General features: G+C 40.5%; 1 protein-coding gene across 1 annotated transcript; it reads right to left on the bottom strand.

The window, feature by feature from the left end:
* Window positions 1–1,548: 1,548 nt before the first annotated feature.
* On the bottom strand, window positions 1,549–11,242 carry RP1 (RP1 axonemal microtubule associated; the record flags this gene model as incomplete). The annotated part of the gene is made up of 3 exons (XM_080646459.1): window positions 1,549–7,145; window positions 9,718–9,889; window positions 10,631–11,242. The coding sequence occupies 3 exons, from the start codon at window positions 11,240–11,242 to the stop codon at window positions 1,549–1,551; spliced, it is 6,381 nt and encodes a 2,126-aa protein (XP_080502585.1).
* Window positions 11,243–16,106: the final 4,864 nt, after the last annotated feature.

The raw sequence follows: 16,106 nt of genomic DNA, 5'->3' as shown, positions 1-16,106 counted from the left end.
CTGTCAAGTTCCTCTTCACAGAAGCACTTTTTCAATTCTGAAAAGTTTGAAGTCACCTCTAAAATCATCTCTTTTCTTTTCCAAGTTAAATCATTCCAGCTCTTTCAATTTTTCTTCACAGAGTATGCCTTAAAATTTTCCATTTTGTATGACCTATTTGAATCTCTTGACATCCTATCTAATAAGAGAGTGACTGTCAATCCAGCACACAAGATGGCTGCCCCCATGTGGACACAAGATGGCTGCCACAAGATGGCCAGCAGGGGAGGGCAGTTGGGAGGGACCAGGCCTGCAAGGGAGAGCAGTTGGGGGTGATCAAGCCTGCAGGGAAGGGCAATTGGGGGGGGGACCCAGGCCTCCAGGGGAGAGCAGTAGGGGGGGACCAGGCCTACAGGGGAGGGACCAAACCAGCAGGGGAAAGCAGTTAGGGGCAATGAGGCTGGCAGGGGAGGGCAGTTAGGGGTGACCGGGTCAGCAGGGGAGGGCAGTTGGGGGGACCAGGCCTACAGGGGAGGGCAGTTGGGGGCGACCAGGCCAGCAGGGGAGGGCAGTTAGGGGTGACCAGGCTGGCAGGGGAGCACAGTTAGGGGCAATTGGGCTGGCAGGGAAGGGCAGTTAGGGGTAGTTGGGCTGGCAGGGGAGTGGTTAGGGGGTGATCAGGCTGGCAGGCAGAAGCGGTTAGGGGCAATCAGGAAGGCAGTCAGGTGAGCGGTTGGGAGCCAGCAGTCCTGGATTGTGAGAGGGATGTCCGACTGCCCGTTTAGGCCCAATCCTACCGGGATTGGGCCTAAACGGGCAGTCGGACATCCCTCGAGGGGTCCCAGATTGGAGAGGGTGCAGGCTGAGCTGAGGGACACACACCCCCATGCACAAATTTCGTGCACCGGGCCTCTAGTTTTACTAATATTTAAAAGATTATAATTTATAGGCAAAGTACTAGAGAGGCAGCTTAGTAGAACATCTTTTTCTAATCATGAAGAAAAATGGTGAATCTTGTTCCATGGAAATGCTTACAAGTTCATTTAACAGATGTTCTGAGGAAAATTAAATTCAACACATTTGGCACAAGAAACTTTAGAGATTGTTGTGGAGATCTTGCAATCATACTTTTATCAAATCAGTAAAGTTAATAAATGAAGTGCTTTGAGGCTATGTCTAATCTATTTATTCACGAATACATTTTGCACTGAGTTGACAACATTAAAAAAAGATATAATTCTTATACTTAGGGCATTTATAATATCTTAGGAGAAAAATCACAGATACAGGAAATTATATATTATCAGAAACACACACACACACAAACACAGACTTCTGAAATAATAGAATAGAAAATGAGTCTGTAATTATTGGAAAAATGAAGAACAGAGGAATCGTATATCAAATTGGATTATCATTTTGAAGAAGTAGGAAATTCTTAGAGGTTATCTAATCCATATCCATCCCATGTACATCATCTTATTACAAGGAAAAAAATGCATGATAAAGAAAAGCTGTGGTGATATTGAAATTATACGTCTTCCTCTTCCTCACTGCTTTCAAAATTATTTAATTTAGTTGGTTTTCCTTTTCCCAAATGAAAAAATTTTCACCCTCAAAAACATAAAATATTTTTAATACATTTCTGTTGCTAATATTTAAAGATGTCTCAAGTTGGCAAACTAGGCAGGCTCGACCAAACATTTCAAAGAAGAAATAATAGTTGATATTTTCTCTTATTACTTGGTTCAGATTTGTCTTTGAGCTCTGGAATCTTTTGTTTAATAAGTTGTTATTCTCATCAACTACTTCAAATATTTCATTTGTCTGATTGTTGGGACCTTGTGTATTTGAGTTCACATCACCCACAACTAACAGTAATGTGTGTAAGAAATTCACACAAAACCTTTTCTTTAAATATAATTGAAATTTATTTAACTTATTTTCTTCCTCTAAATCCAAGAAGTTAATTCTTTTTGATTTTCTTCTTTTACCCATCAAGTCACGTGTGTTATTGAAATAAAGTTGATCAAATATATCACCAATGGCTTCATCAATAAATGCCTTTCTACTACTTGCTTTCTTATTTCTGAACATAATCTTGTTTGACTCTAGGAAACAGGGGTGTATTTTCATCCATAAATAGTTGTCCAAGGAATTTTCAATATCAGAATCTTTGCAATATGCAAATCCTCGGTCTTCCTCATTTATAGGTTGGATAATAACTGTTAGTATTGGGCAATGTTGACCACAAAGGGCATAGAGTTTATCCAAAGAGTCACCTTCCTGAAGTGCACCATGAGTATTATTATTTCCAGGCAATGGCTGGTGTTTAATAGTATCGTCAGAGGCAGGATGGACTTTGTTGGCAGCAGTAAAGACATGAGTGACAGAGGTGCATACTCTTTCCGATCTATGATTACCCTTCTCCACTGCATGATGATTTCGTATTTTCTCCTTAGGACAAGTTTTATTTTGAACATCTAGCAAATCCTCCTGAAAAGGCTCAGAGTCACTACAATGAGGCATGTTAAAATAACTGCATTTCACTTCAAGGGGTTGAGTTAGTTCCTCCAATTCTGAAGAGGAGAGTTCAGCCATGTTTGGGCCTGGGACCAAATTTCCAAAATGTGAATATGGTACCTCATTACTATTCTCAAGTAGAGTATCCACTGATATAGTATCTGCATTGCCACATATGCCAGAATTTTCAGGAGATGCTACTCTTAGCAAATGATTTTCTTTCAGGAGCCACTTGCCCTTGTCAATCAGTACTCCTTCCTCTCTGTCCCTGAGGATACTGTTATGATCATTTTGTTTTGTGCTATGTTCTACAATGTCTCCCCCATGATAATTGGCCTTCATGTCACTAAAGTCACATTTATCTTGTCTTTCCTCCTGAAATTTCTGCAACTTAGATGAACCTCTGGATACCTGTTCAGAAGAGCCAAATGACTGACCTTCAGAATCATAAAGACCTGCTTTTCTAGCACACTGAAATTCCACAGAATTGTAAGGACAAACCTGAGATCTGTTCAGAGGCCCAGGGAAAAAAGATGGCTTAACAATCTCCACTTTACCATAAAGTTTTTCTATTGTTCTCTTAACAAATCCTTTATTATATTCTTTCTCTTGAGCAATCTCCTCACCGCTGTCATTGGAGCCATCACTGGATGTTTTCCACGGCTGATCATTCTCACTGTCTTGTGTATAGTCTGACCAGTCAGAAGTCACTGTTCTCTTGAAGCCGTTTTTAAAATCAAGAGGGGACTCTGAACAACTTCCAATTTCCATGCTTCTCACCATCATTTTTACCCTCGTATTAGTTTTTCCTTCATTGAGTTCCTTTTCAGGAACAGAGCAAAACACTAAAGATGGTGGTGGTGCCAGCCCCCTACTGTTTGCCTTACAAATTACACCATTCCTTCTTTCTTCCACAATGTTCCTGCTAGAGACTTCTATTAATTCCATATTTTTACTAGGCTCTAACTCTTTTTGGATCAATTCTTCAGTGGTTTGCTCTCCAGAATTTAGCTTCCTATTAAAGATATCTATGTCCTGCTTTTCTAATTCCTCAAAGGATTCCAGTTCTGAAATGTGTCTTTCATTTGATGCTATGCTTTCAGTTATTGAACCCGATTCTTCAGAAGTCTTTGATTCTTCCTTATCAAAGGATGTATATAAATTTTTATCCTGAGATTTCTTTAATAAACAACCTTTAGATTCATCTAGAGCACTATGTTCCTTATCAAATTCTGGTTCAGTTGCATTTAGGGAAACACCACAATAGCTTAAATTGCTATTTTGGTGTGGCACCAATACATTAAAGCCATGTTTATACCCAGGGTCTGCCAAAATATTTAGGCCTTTATGAACATCATCAACTCTTTCTAACTCTTCAGTGAATTCCAAATTACCAGTATATGTGATTTCTTTGGAATTTAAAAAGTCACTGGTATTGCAGACTTTGATGGGAACGTAGGCCCCATCAATTGGGCAAGCTGTCTCATAAGTATGTTTTTCCTCATGAGCACAAACCTTATGGGAAGATACTGCATCAGTAAGTGAACAGCCCTTTCCTAGGTAACAAGCCTGATTCATAGAGGTCTGATCCATGATACAGCCATCACTATACGAAAAAATGTTACTGAGGTTACAAGTCTCTTGTGGAGGATAAATCTTACTCACAGTGCACACCTCACATGGAGAGGAAGTCACCTCTGAAACACAAACTTCAGGAGCACAGAACTCACTGGCATTTAAAGAGAAGATTTTCTGTGCTTTTTCATTTTCAATGCACTTAGAAACTCTCTGAGTGTCAAGTGTGGAACAATTTGCAGAAAGACCGACTGGAACCATGTCTTGTCCTTTCTCAGTGAGTCCAAAGAGATTTGTAGTTGACTCCACTAAATTGGCAACAGCAGCCTTCAAGTCATCAGCTTCCTCTGTGATGGCAACATGCTTTAAAACCTCCAACAATGCAAGTAATTCTGAAGTTCTGTTTGTAGTCTTGTGAGCATCACCTTGACAGAGGCTATTGACACTTCCCTTTAGGTTTAGCACCAAGAGCCATGCTAGAAGGACATTAGTGGGTGAATCACATATAGGGGAATGGAAAGGAACATCTACAAGTGAACCTGGCATTTGAACAATACCATTCTGGGTCTGGTGAATACTGGAAACTACAGCTTGCAGTTGGCGAAGCAAAAGTACTAGAAAGAGGTCTTTTGGAGTGGCCTCTTCCTTTGGACCTACTTGGATGGCAGCCTCTACACTTGGCCCTTTTGTAGCTAGGTTTATTTCTTGGTAAACAAGGCTTGGTAAACAATGTCCTGACTTTTCAACAGATCTTTGACTTCTAGTATTATGATCATCAATAGCTGACTGTGACAAAGTACAACATTCATGCAAGGAAAGCAAGTAAGCATCATTCAGAGATTCAACCTGGCTCTCATGGAGATCTTCGGTAAGTTCTTCACTGTTATCTTTGTCAAAAGATTTACCTACCTCTTTATCTAGCTTATCTCCTGTCAAATCATTTTTAGTTATGAGTTTATTACGCTCCATGACACAGTTATTTCCTTTTTCAGAACTTGTGTGATAATTATTTCCTGCAAAACCATTGTTACAACTTACCACATGCCTTTCCTTTTTGCATATTGGTGCTGATTTTTTAGGTTGCAAAGCTGAATGTGGATTTATGTTCTGCAACCATCTCTGTATATAATTTTGAACTGAATGATGGGTAATGTCCTCAGGAAAAACAGTGTTTTTCAAAGATGGTAAGGAATTTACCCTTGTTGTAGCACGTTGTTTACTTACAATAGTTCCTGATTTTGACTTATCCCCTTTTTGTTTTTTCTGGCTTTTTAAAGTTATGTGTGAATTATTAACTTTTGAAACTAAACTCTTCTTTTCCATTCCTCTCAAATACCAAGATGCTATTTCTGCTTGAGCCTGTGGTCTGCAAAAAGCACTGGGGTTTTGCTCAAGAAAGTTAACCACATGAAATAAATTTTGACTTTCAAAAATATTTTTGCAATATCTGCGTTTATTATGAGGAAATGCTTTATCTCCTTGACCAACTCCTTTTTTTGCAGGGCCTCCAAAGCTTACTTTGTTTAATGGTCTGGATTTTCTTTTGGCTCTAAGTCCTTGAACCTTAGGATTCTGAATATTTAATTTATTTATTTGGAAATTCTTAGAATTCACAGGATTGAGATTACTTTTGGAATAAAAATAATTTGTTTCAATTACCCTATCACTTGCATGAAGGTCTTCCTCACAAAGTAACCCTCCTTCAATGGGACTGTGTGAATCTTGCAATATGGTTTCCTGTGCAATTCTACCTCTTGTGTTTATTTTCTTACTAGGGATTCCTTTAGTTGCAATCTCTCCATCCTGATGCCTATAACTTTTCACTTGCTGCTGAGATATCAGCTTTTTGCTGGCAACAGATGATGAAACCTGCTTTTCATTTTCTGGAACTTTTGTTAAACTGCACTGAGAAAATTCATTAATTAGTCTGTCAATTCTTCTGGTGACAATAGAGGATCCTACTGAAGCTGGGGTCTCAGAAATAGATTTGTCAGTTCCAGAATTTTTACTTGAAGAAGGCGTTGCATCTGCTAAAATAGGACAGAACCTATCATTGGTGTTACCATAAGTTCTTGAGTTCTTCATACTAGTTTTATTGTCTGGTGTTGCATTATCAACTATATCTTCCTCCACAACTACGTTTTCTGGTATAGTATGTGGAAAGCCATTAATATGGGACATCTCTAACATCTTCTGGCTTGTAATTTCTATAACACCAGCACTTATTGAACTTGATTTGAGTTGTCTGCTTTCCTTTTTTCTTTCTAAAGATGACTCCATCTGCTCATTTTTATCTATCTGAACAACTACTGGTTTGTTACATACTGATGACATTTTACTGCAAGAATGTGTAAACATGTGATACTCAGATTTGTTTTCCCCATCTTCCCTTTCTTCACTATAAGAAAATTGTCCAATCATTTTTTCTTGAACTTCACTTTCAGATACTAAGGTCACACTGCCTATTACAGATTTCTTTTGTCTCATTCTCTTTGGTCCAGGTGTAGGGGGCCTATAAAAATGATGTTCTGCTTGATCCTGAGTTCTCTGGGTGGCATTTGTGTCCACAGCAGAATTCTCCCAACTAGAACTATAAGTTTCAGCCTTTTGATCTGTCATTTGAGTGTTTATCTCCTTTGCTAAACTGTCCTCTTGATTATTGCCTTTCTCCAAAGGTGAGACATCTGCAGACAATGAACATGATGCAATCTTTAAACCAGATTTTAGATCATCTGTTCTTCCTGGAAAACTGTTTATATCACTCTTTTCATGATTATTAGAAAGACCAGCTCTACTGACACTGGTTGTCCATTTTATGGTTTCCTCTTCTTTTATCTTAAATCGAACTTTCATCTCAACTGTCATGGTGCCATCTTGATTAAAAATAATTGATTTCTCAACATTATCTTCAGAAGGATATATCAATAAATTCTGAGAATCCTTTTTTTCTAAGGCCAAATAATGTTCAGGAGTGAAGGAATGGTCTGAGTAGCAAACATTATTATGCATTTTGTCAGAAGAAGCAGAATAAATCTGAGACCTTGGGCTTGAAGGCATAAGTGTGCCCACTTTCAAGATTTTAAGAGTACAAGATGCCCCGCATCAAAATATAATGTGGAAGATAGAAAAGTCATATATACATATATCCAATAGAAGAGGCAGCAAAGAAAGGAAAGGAAAAAGAAAATAATTAGTATGAAAAATAAAATTTTTCTTAATTTCATAGTAAGATATCATTAATATGTTTCTCACCTCTATGTATTCATTGGTTATTTGAGTTCACTGTAATATCTGGTACATTTCTACAAATTTTTTCTTTTAAAAAGAACTTATAATCATAATTCAATGAGGGGATTCACAGAATTTTAATTCTTAGTTGAATAAGGCAATTTTAAAAAGGAAAGTATAAAGCAGAAATTGCCAAGTATTCTAGCAAAAATAGATTTTGTGGCCTTTACTTTTGTTGTTTGATTTTCTTTACCAGTACTGAAATTGGAGTCTACCCAAGTTCTGCTCAGTTATTCAAACAAAGCAAGTAATAATTTATGGCGGTATTTATTTTTCCATCTATGCATATCCAAGAGAAGCATCTATAGCATTATGAAAGCTAAAGCATTTTTATAATTTAAAGGCTACATTAATCAAATAATTATTATTAATTTAGCATTCACTTTGTATAATCACTGAATCTGATTTAATGTTAGGCACAAAAGAGAGCTAGACATAAGGCCTAGATATCTCATTATCTTTATAATGTGTATTTCTAGAGATAACCTTGGCACTCATGCTTCTTATACTCAATCAAATTCCTATTAGTGTTTGCATAGATTTTTACATGCTTGCCATCCATTATATGCCCTTAACTTTTCAAAATATAAACTTAGAAGTATTTTCTCTTATCCCTCTGTACTTTTACCAAAACTTTAAATGAAAATGTCTCACTCATAATTTTTTAAAGTAAAACTTAAGGAAGCCCTCAGATTCCCTGAAACCATCAAAAATCATACTCAACAACCCATATTAAACACCAAATAATAAAATCAGTTTAGCAAAATGACCAAGGTAAAATAGTAGTACTATATACATAATGAATACTCAGCAGCTAATGTGTACAAAACAGAAACATTAATAATTACTTATTGAGATTATACATAAAGTAAATGACAAGAATAAATAATAAATGAATTTCATCCACTTTAGTAGTAAGTAGAGGATTAATACTACTTATCCATCTCCAATTAAAATCCTATATAATAAAGAGGTAATATGCAAATTGACCATCACACTCTCACAAGATGGCTGCCTACAACCAGGCCAGCAGGGAGGTTAGTGAGGGACAATCAAACGACTGAACAGCAAGCTGCATGGGGCAAGCAAGCCAAAAGGAGGGTTAGTGAGGGATGACCAAACAACTGAGCAAGCAGGCTGCATGGGGAGACCAGGCCGGCAGGGGGGGCAAGTTGGGGGCAATTAGGCTGGCAGGGGGGGCAGTGAGGGGTGACTAGGCTGGCGGGGGGGGGGCAGTTGGAGGCAACCAGGCTGGCAGTGGAGGCAGTTAGGGCAATCAGGCCGGCAGGGGAGGCAGTTAGGAGTGACCAGGCCAGCAGCGAGGGGGCAGTTGGCGGTGACCTGGCCAGCAGTGGGGGGCAGTTAGCACAATACAGGCCTGCAGGGGGGACAGTTAGGGGTGATTAGGCTGGCACGCAGAGGCAGTGAGGGGCAATCAGGCCAATGGGGCGGGAGGGTGGGCGCATGCAGTTAGGGGGCAATCACACGGGCAGGCAGGTGAGCAATTAGAAGCCAGCAGTCCAGGATTGTGAGAGGGATGTCCAACTGCCAGTCGGATAGCCCCTGAGGGGTCCCGTATTGGAGAGGGTGCAGGCTGGGCTGAGGGGACCCCCCCCCATGCACAAATTTCATGCACCAGGCCTCTAGTTTAAGTATAAATGACAACAAATATACTAGCATAGAGCTAAAATACTTATCACAATGAATAATGAGATTAGCCATGCCTGCATAGGGAATTTACAGCCTATCCCACACTTCTTAGCATCAAGACGCCCTCCTCCTCCCCTATCCACACTGTGCAGTATTTCCTAAAAAATTATCAATCTAGTTTATTGTTAGCCAGCATGAAGTGGCTACATAAACCTTTGCTTTAAATAAATAACAAGTGAATCTAAGGGCCTGTGTTTTTTCCTTCAGTAAGTGGAGAATACATGTAGTTAGAGATTTTTAAAAATACAGTCACTCAACGAACCTACTGAGCTCTGCATACAATGAAGAGAAAATTGTAACTACCAGAGATGTCACCAACATATCCCATAGAATTCCTCTCCAAATAAAGAACTGCTGGCATTTTATTTTTAATCTAGGTATATGAAAGAAACCCATACCTCATCAATTCAATTTAAACAAAAATATCACAGATTGATTTAGAAAAATCTTTTACAAATTATGAAATAACCTTTTATGACACTTTTTTAACTATAAATATAATAATTTCAGTTTAGAATATTTTTATTCCATTTTCTCTTCTGTGATGAAGAAAATTGGTCATTTAAGCATGGATTTGTTGTTGTTGAGCTAAAAAGTCTCAGTACTTTTATAATAGAAATGCTGTATATTTAAGTGACTTACTCTTTCTGCTTTCTGACCTAGTATTTCCCTTGGGGTACACACGACGAGAGATGCCTGGTAATCTAGCTGGCAGCAAGTACTTCTGGATGTCATAATTTCCTGGTTTAAATGGCTCCCTCCCTGCTGCCACCACAACTCCAGGGCTCCCAATCATGGCCTCGAGACTGGGAACCTAGAAGAAACCAAAGAGGTATGGTCCTTACATAAGTAGCATGAAGTTGTGTTCTTTCCATAGGATAACTGTACAACTGATTGAATCAATTCAACAACCTCCTGGGCTTGAAAGAGATAATCACCAAGTATTTGTTAGGCACCAATGATGTATACAAAATAACGAAATACCAAAGTGTGGTTGGTTGCGGGGTTGGGGGGAGGGGGGGCGATGGTTAGACCAACACCCTTATTGAGCCTCCATGCTAGCTGGAAAAAGGCCTGTCTTCCGTCAAACTAAAGAAATCTTTAAAAGGTATGCAGTACTGCCTCTGTCTGCCTCCCCGACCAAAGTAGCCAGCTGTAGCCAAATGTCTACCCTGAGCCAGGTGATGAAGGCCTGGTGGAGGCACCAGGACCAGGAAGGTGAGCTCTGTGGACGCACGGGCAGCTGCAGGGGAGACTCTCCATCAGCACGGATCCCAGGAAAAGTCTTTCTCTCCCTAACAGAATACAACCCTGGGGGACTCCTTTTCAAGAAATATTGTCAAATGAGAATCTATGCCAACACATTACTCAGTGCTCAGGGAAGGCAGAAAAGGGGAGGGAGCATGGGAGAAAAACCACCCTCCCGGGGAGAAAAAGCAACCGCCCATGAGGGTGGGAGCTCACAAGCACACGCAAGGGCACCTAAGCCTTCCTTCCCGGGGCTGCCGTCCCGCGGGACATGAGCTCAGGTATGAGGAGCTTCCAGAACCCTTACCCTCCTTCCATCCGTGGAGTACAGCTTGGTCACGCGGCACTGCATGACCTCCGCCAGGTGCTGCAGAAAGGCCTCGAAGCTCTGGGTGACCCTCCTGCTCAGAAGAACCACGCGCCTGGCGTTCGGGTCCCCGTTCCTGAAAACCAGCAGCCTGCGTGGGGCGCGCAGCATGCCGGGGGCAGCTGCAGCAGGGAGGCGGTGCGCATGCGCGCCGATGGCCAGGCTGCTGTACCAGGGCCGCGGGCGCCGGCTGGCCTTGTCCAGGTCCACGGGCTGCACCCTCCTGCTGTGCGAGCACAGGTACGATTCCCCGTCCTCCAGCTGCTCCAGACATGTGATGCTATGCCTTCCCCGAGGAGTGCTGATGTTCCTCACCCCAAAAGGTAGAGGCACCTTTCTGGACAAGCTATCCAGCAAAGCATCGAACGTCTTAAAGGAACGAGGGTTGACCACCACCCGGACCCCCCCAAATTGCGGGTCTCCGCTCTTGTAGAAGCTGATCCTTTTGGCCACCACGGGATGAGTGATGCTCAGGTGGCGAAGAGAAGGAACTTGACCTTCAGAAGAAGTCGGATGAATCATGGAAAAACTAGAAGTAGGCGTTTCACTCATTTTGGCCAAGACCTAGATAGGGAAGAAAATTATTCTTCTCCAGGATAACAGCACCATAAAGAATACATGATAATGATAATGCAAACTAATTATAGTTGTAGATATCCAGGCTTTTCCCAGGATTTTGTTCATTCATTTATTCATTCATTATACCTGCCTGTTTTAAAAGATAATTTGAAGGAGCTAACAGTAAAAGGACATAAATGAAACAGTTAAATAATGGTATTTCTCATTTAAAGCTAAAAACAACCTAAAGACACTAATAAGTGACTAGGTAAATAAATTATGATATATGCCTTCATGCCATGGAAAGCTAGGCAACCTTTACACATGACTTTATGGATCTGTATTTATTGGCACAGAAAAATGATCATGGCCCATTACTAAGTGAAAATGCAGTTTGTAAAATACATACACTATGGCATTGCTAGTGTATTCAACAGCCCTCCCTATCCGTGGATTTCACATCTGTAGATAAAACCAACTGCCGATGGAAGATATTCAGGAAAAAGAAGTTACGTTTTTTGCTGATGTGTACTATGTAGTTTAGCCTACATTGGTTGCATCTGTATTGAATATGTACAGACCTTTTTCCTTGTCATTATTCCCTAAACAATAGAGTATAACAATTATTTATATAGCATTTACATTGTATCGGGTATAATCATCTCGAAGTAATTTAAAGTATAAGGGAGGATGCACATAGGTTATATGCAAATACTGTGACATTTTATATATGGGACTTGAACATCCATGGATTTTCATATCTGCAGTGTTCCTGCAACCAATCCCCCCATGGATACTGATGTTCAACTTATTTATACAGAGGTGGGCAAACATAGGTTAATAATAATAACTAATAATTAATAAATGAATAATACAAGAGTAAACTCTGTTTTGTGTATTCACACCTGTAAACCTACTTTTGCCCACCCTGTATTTATTATACTAGTGGAAAAGTCTAAAACTATGTACAGCCCACTATTTATAACAGTCACCTGTGGATGGCAGTGCTTAGGGATAATATTGATGGGTTTTTTTATACATTATTAAATTTTATGAATCTTTAACAGGTATTCTTGAACAATTAAAAAATAAAGAGACATAAATTAGAAACCATCCACTGAGAAAATTAGTTCTGCATGCTCTCACAGTTAAGGAAAAGAGAGGAAATAGGAAAGGTTTATAAAGTTCAAATTGTCTGTTGGAGGCAACCAAATGATTTCATCTGGAGGAAAATGTTTTCTGACATTAAATTCTAGAAGAAATGTACCACATAAATCCTTAAATAATAGCCACTTTAAGATTGTGTAAAATGTTTCTATTACAGATTGTAGAATGCAGGAAAATTATCTAACACACCACTAATCCTGCCTGGAGAAACTGCAATAAATAACCCAGTTTTGAATGACAGCATTGTTATGGGCACTAAAACTGGTGCAATCAGTACTGCTCCCACTACTGGTTCTCAAATGAAAACTTTGGGAAGGAATTTCAGAGCCATTTTCAGCCAATCTCTGAGAATCTGACTGACAAGTAAGCTTCTTGTGGAAGGGTTTATCTGTTTGGGGGCTTGTTTTCCATTTGCAGCATATATAGGTATTTTCTATTGTTTTAAATCAATATAATTATTAGTGTCTTTTGACATGGTAAAAAAAAAAAACCTCTACAGCCTTGAAGACAAATTAAACACACTAAATAAATGTGATCAGTATTATAGAGATGACAACAGCGTGTTTGCCATTATAAATAAGCTATAAGAAATCTGGCCCAAATCTCCTACCTAAATGTTTGCAAGTTGTCATCTAACATTATCCAGTATAATTTGTAAATCTTACTTCTATGTAACTTAGGAAAATGAATTTAAAGATCAACCTATAAACTAGGTGTCTCCCCTTCTGCCTCCCCCACGGGGTTTAAAGCAATTATGGTACTTAGGACAATAAAGGCAGCTGCAGCAGGCATGCGGATCAGGCCTGGGGAATCCAGCTTTGCCATGGAGTCAGCAAACTGCAGCCTCTTCTCATCCTCTGCTCATAAACTGTGTCCTGACCTTGAGCGCGCTGCTTAATCTCCGTGCCCTCACCGACCATAAGAGGGAGGAATTCCTTCACTATTTAAATAAAAGACTCCAGAACTCCTTGCCTCCAATTACTTTTTAGGTTGGTTTACTTACACATTTTTCATGAATAGTGTTTGAAATACATTTTTCTCCTAATTTTGGAAAATTATATTTATGTGTAAGTACATAGTGAGGCTTTTTATTTCAATAGCTTTCTGACAGATCTCATTATTTGGAGAGCTGTTGACCTGGTGATCATGATGGGAGCACAGTTATGTGAGCTGATAGGCTAAGGGTTTGGTGTGTTTGTTTGTGGAGGGCTGACTAAAAAAGAGAAAGCAGATTTTGTGCTGGGACCAGGAAGGAGAACATAGAAGACTAGAGGCCTGATGCATGAAATCCTGCAAGGGGCTTGGCCCTTGCAGCCCCAGCTGCCTCACGGCCCTGCCCCCCACCCACTGGTTGTTACACCATCCGGTCTAATTAGCATATTAGCTCTTTATTATATAGGATAAAGATAATTGGAAAGAAGGGGTGGCCCCCATTGTCCCTATCCCACTGCTGCGTAGCCCTGAGCACTGGTTTTGAGTCTGATGCATGAAGGGGAGAAGCTGAAAGTACCATACCCTGGGAAGATGCCAGATGCCCATCAGTGAAGGGGCATTTGCAGAGAAAGTACCTGCCGCAGGGTGGTTGCTAGCACCTTGATGAGGAGGCAGTAGCAAAAACAACAAAAACACAAGTTCATATGTTCCTAGTGGCATGAAAGAGGATCTCTGGGAACTCCCAGAATCACTGGGAGAAGTTTTAGATAATGGGGATATTTTTGCATACATGCAGATGAGGCTTAAACGCCTATGGTAAGGTGGGCATTGTGTGTATAGCATAAAACATGATGAAGATTCAGTGTTATTGATGAATAAAAGGATCTATGTGCATACAGTGCACAATACAATAATCAGGGAAGAGAGTACAAGCCAGACTGCTTCCAGGGGAAGTGTTTCAGCTTTTGCCTTGACCATATGTATCTTTTACAGGGATTATGGGAAATGCACAGAGTAACTCAATAGCACGATTGAGGAAGAGTCCGGGAAGCACGAGAATCTCTAGGAGAGATGTGCAGCCCCGCCTGAGGGATTGGGGCTGTGGGTGGGAAGCGATGGCAGCATCCAGAGGAAAGCCTATGAGGAGCTGTGGTGCCAGGAGCAGGGGCAGAGTGGTGGAGATGCCCTCCAGGAAGAAGGCAGGAATGAGTGGAGAATCTGCCAGTGCACCGGAGCAAGACCAGAGATTGGTTAGTAAGCCTTCACAGTAGTGTCCCCTTTCATGAAACAGACCTACCAGCCTTCCACAACTTTTTGTTACCCTGACTCTGTTGTGCTTTAAAAACTAATCAGAGCCCTGGCCGGGTAGCTCATTTGGTTAGAGGGCCGTCCCAGTATGCCAAGGTTGCAGGTTCGATCCCTTGGTCAGGGCACATACAAGAAACAACCAATTAATGCATAAATAACTGGAAAACAAATTGATCTCTCTCTCTCTCCATCCCTTCTCTCTCTCTCTCTCTCTCTCTCTCTCTCTCTCTCTCTCTCTCTCTCTCTCTTTCTCTCTCTCTCTCTCTCTCTCTCTCCATCCCTTCCCTCTCTCTCTCTCACTCTCTCTCTCTTTCTCTCTCTCTCTCTCCATCCCTCCCCCCCCCCCTCTCTCTCTAAAACCAGTAATAAAAAATAAATCAGAATTTGGATGGAATTTTTTTAATGTTTCTTTACATGTGTTTTAAATAATAAGGATTATTCTAACCTTCTGATTTTGGGATGTGTCAGTAATATACTTAGGGGATATCTAGGGAATGAAAATACTCCGTAGCCTAAAGCAGTCTAATTCTCCCAGCAGGTTAGGCTGAAGGAGAAGCGTAAATAGGTAACAAGAGAAACTGTAGAATCTTTAGGCCCATCACTTTCCTCACCACTGACTTCCCTAGAAGTAACAAACTGTCCTGCCTCCAGCCCAAATTATATTGAAATCTGCTTCTAATGAGTAGGCAGCTTGCTAACCAGTATCTTCTCCACTTCCATTCATTCTCTTCAGTGCCTAGAGTCAGACCATGAACTATCATGAGTAGTTGTACATGAAATAAGGAACTGTTTGACATTGAAATTGGGACTCAAAAGAACTGTTGGCCCAGAAAGAAACTCACTACAGACTGATTCATTTGCCTCTCAGCATAACCATTATTGCTTGTCCCATTTTCGGTTCGTATAAGTGTATTTCTAGTATCACATGATCTCACTCATCTAGGGGAAATAATGAACAACATAAACTGATGAACAAAAACAGACCCAGAGACAGGGAAGCATCGATCAGACTGTCAAACCTCAGGGAAGGTAGGGGAGGGTGGGGGTAAGGGGGAGAGACCAACCAAAGGACTTGTATGCATGCATATAAGTCTAACCAGTGGTCACGGACAACAGGGGGGTGGGGGCATGTGTGGGGAAGGGTTCGGGAGGGGGATGGGGGGATGAGCACAAATATGTGATACCTTAATCAATTAAGAAATTTAAAAAATAAATAAATAAATAAAAAATGAATAGCTGCACATGTATGGCTTCTTGAGATTAAGCAGGTTTTTTTAAGCACCCTTTGGTTCCCTCAGTTCATGATTGGTCTCAATTATCTGTGCTGCTCTGAGCCAAACGCAGTGGTTGCCTCTACCAAGAGAGTTGTACCTTCTCTACACTACTCATTTGGCAAAACAAATGGCAGACTTACAATAGCCATGCATCATTTCACTAATTGTATTTTAAC

This window comes from Plecotus auritus, assembly GCF_963455305.1.
Source record: "Plecotus auritus genome assembly, chromosome: 11".
NCBI classification, from domain to species: domain Eukaryota; kingdom Metazoa; phylum Chordata; class Mammalia; order Chiroptera; family Vespertilionidae; genus Plecotus; species Plecotus auritus.
This window is presented reverse-complemented; position numbering and strand designations above follow the sequence as displayed.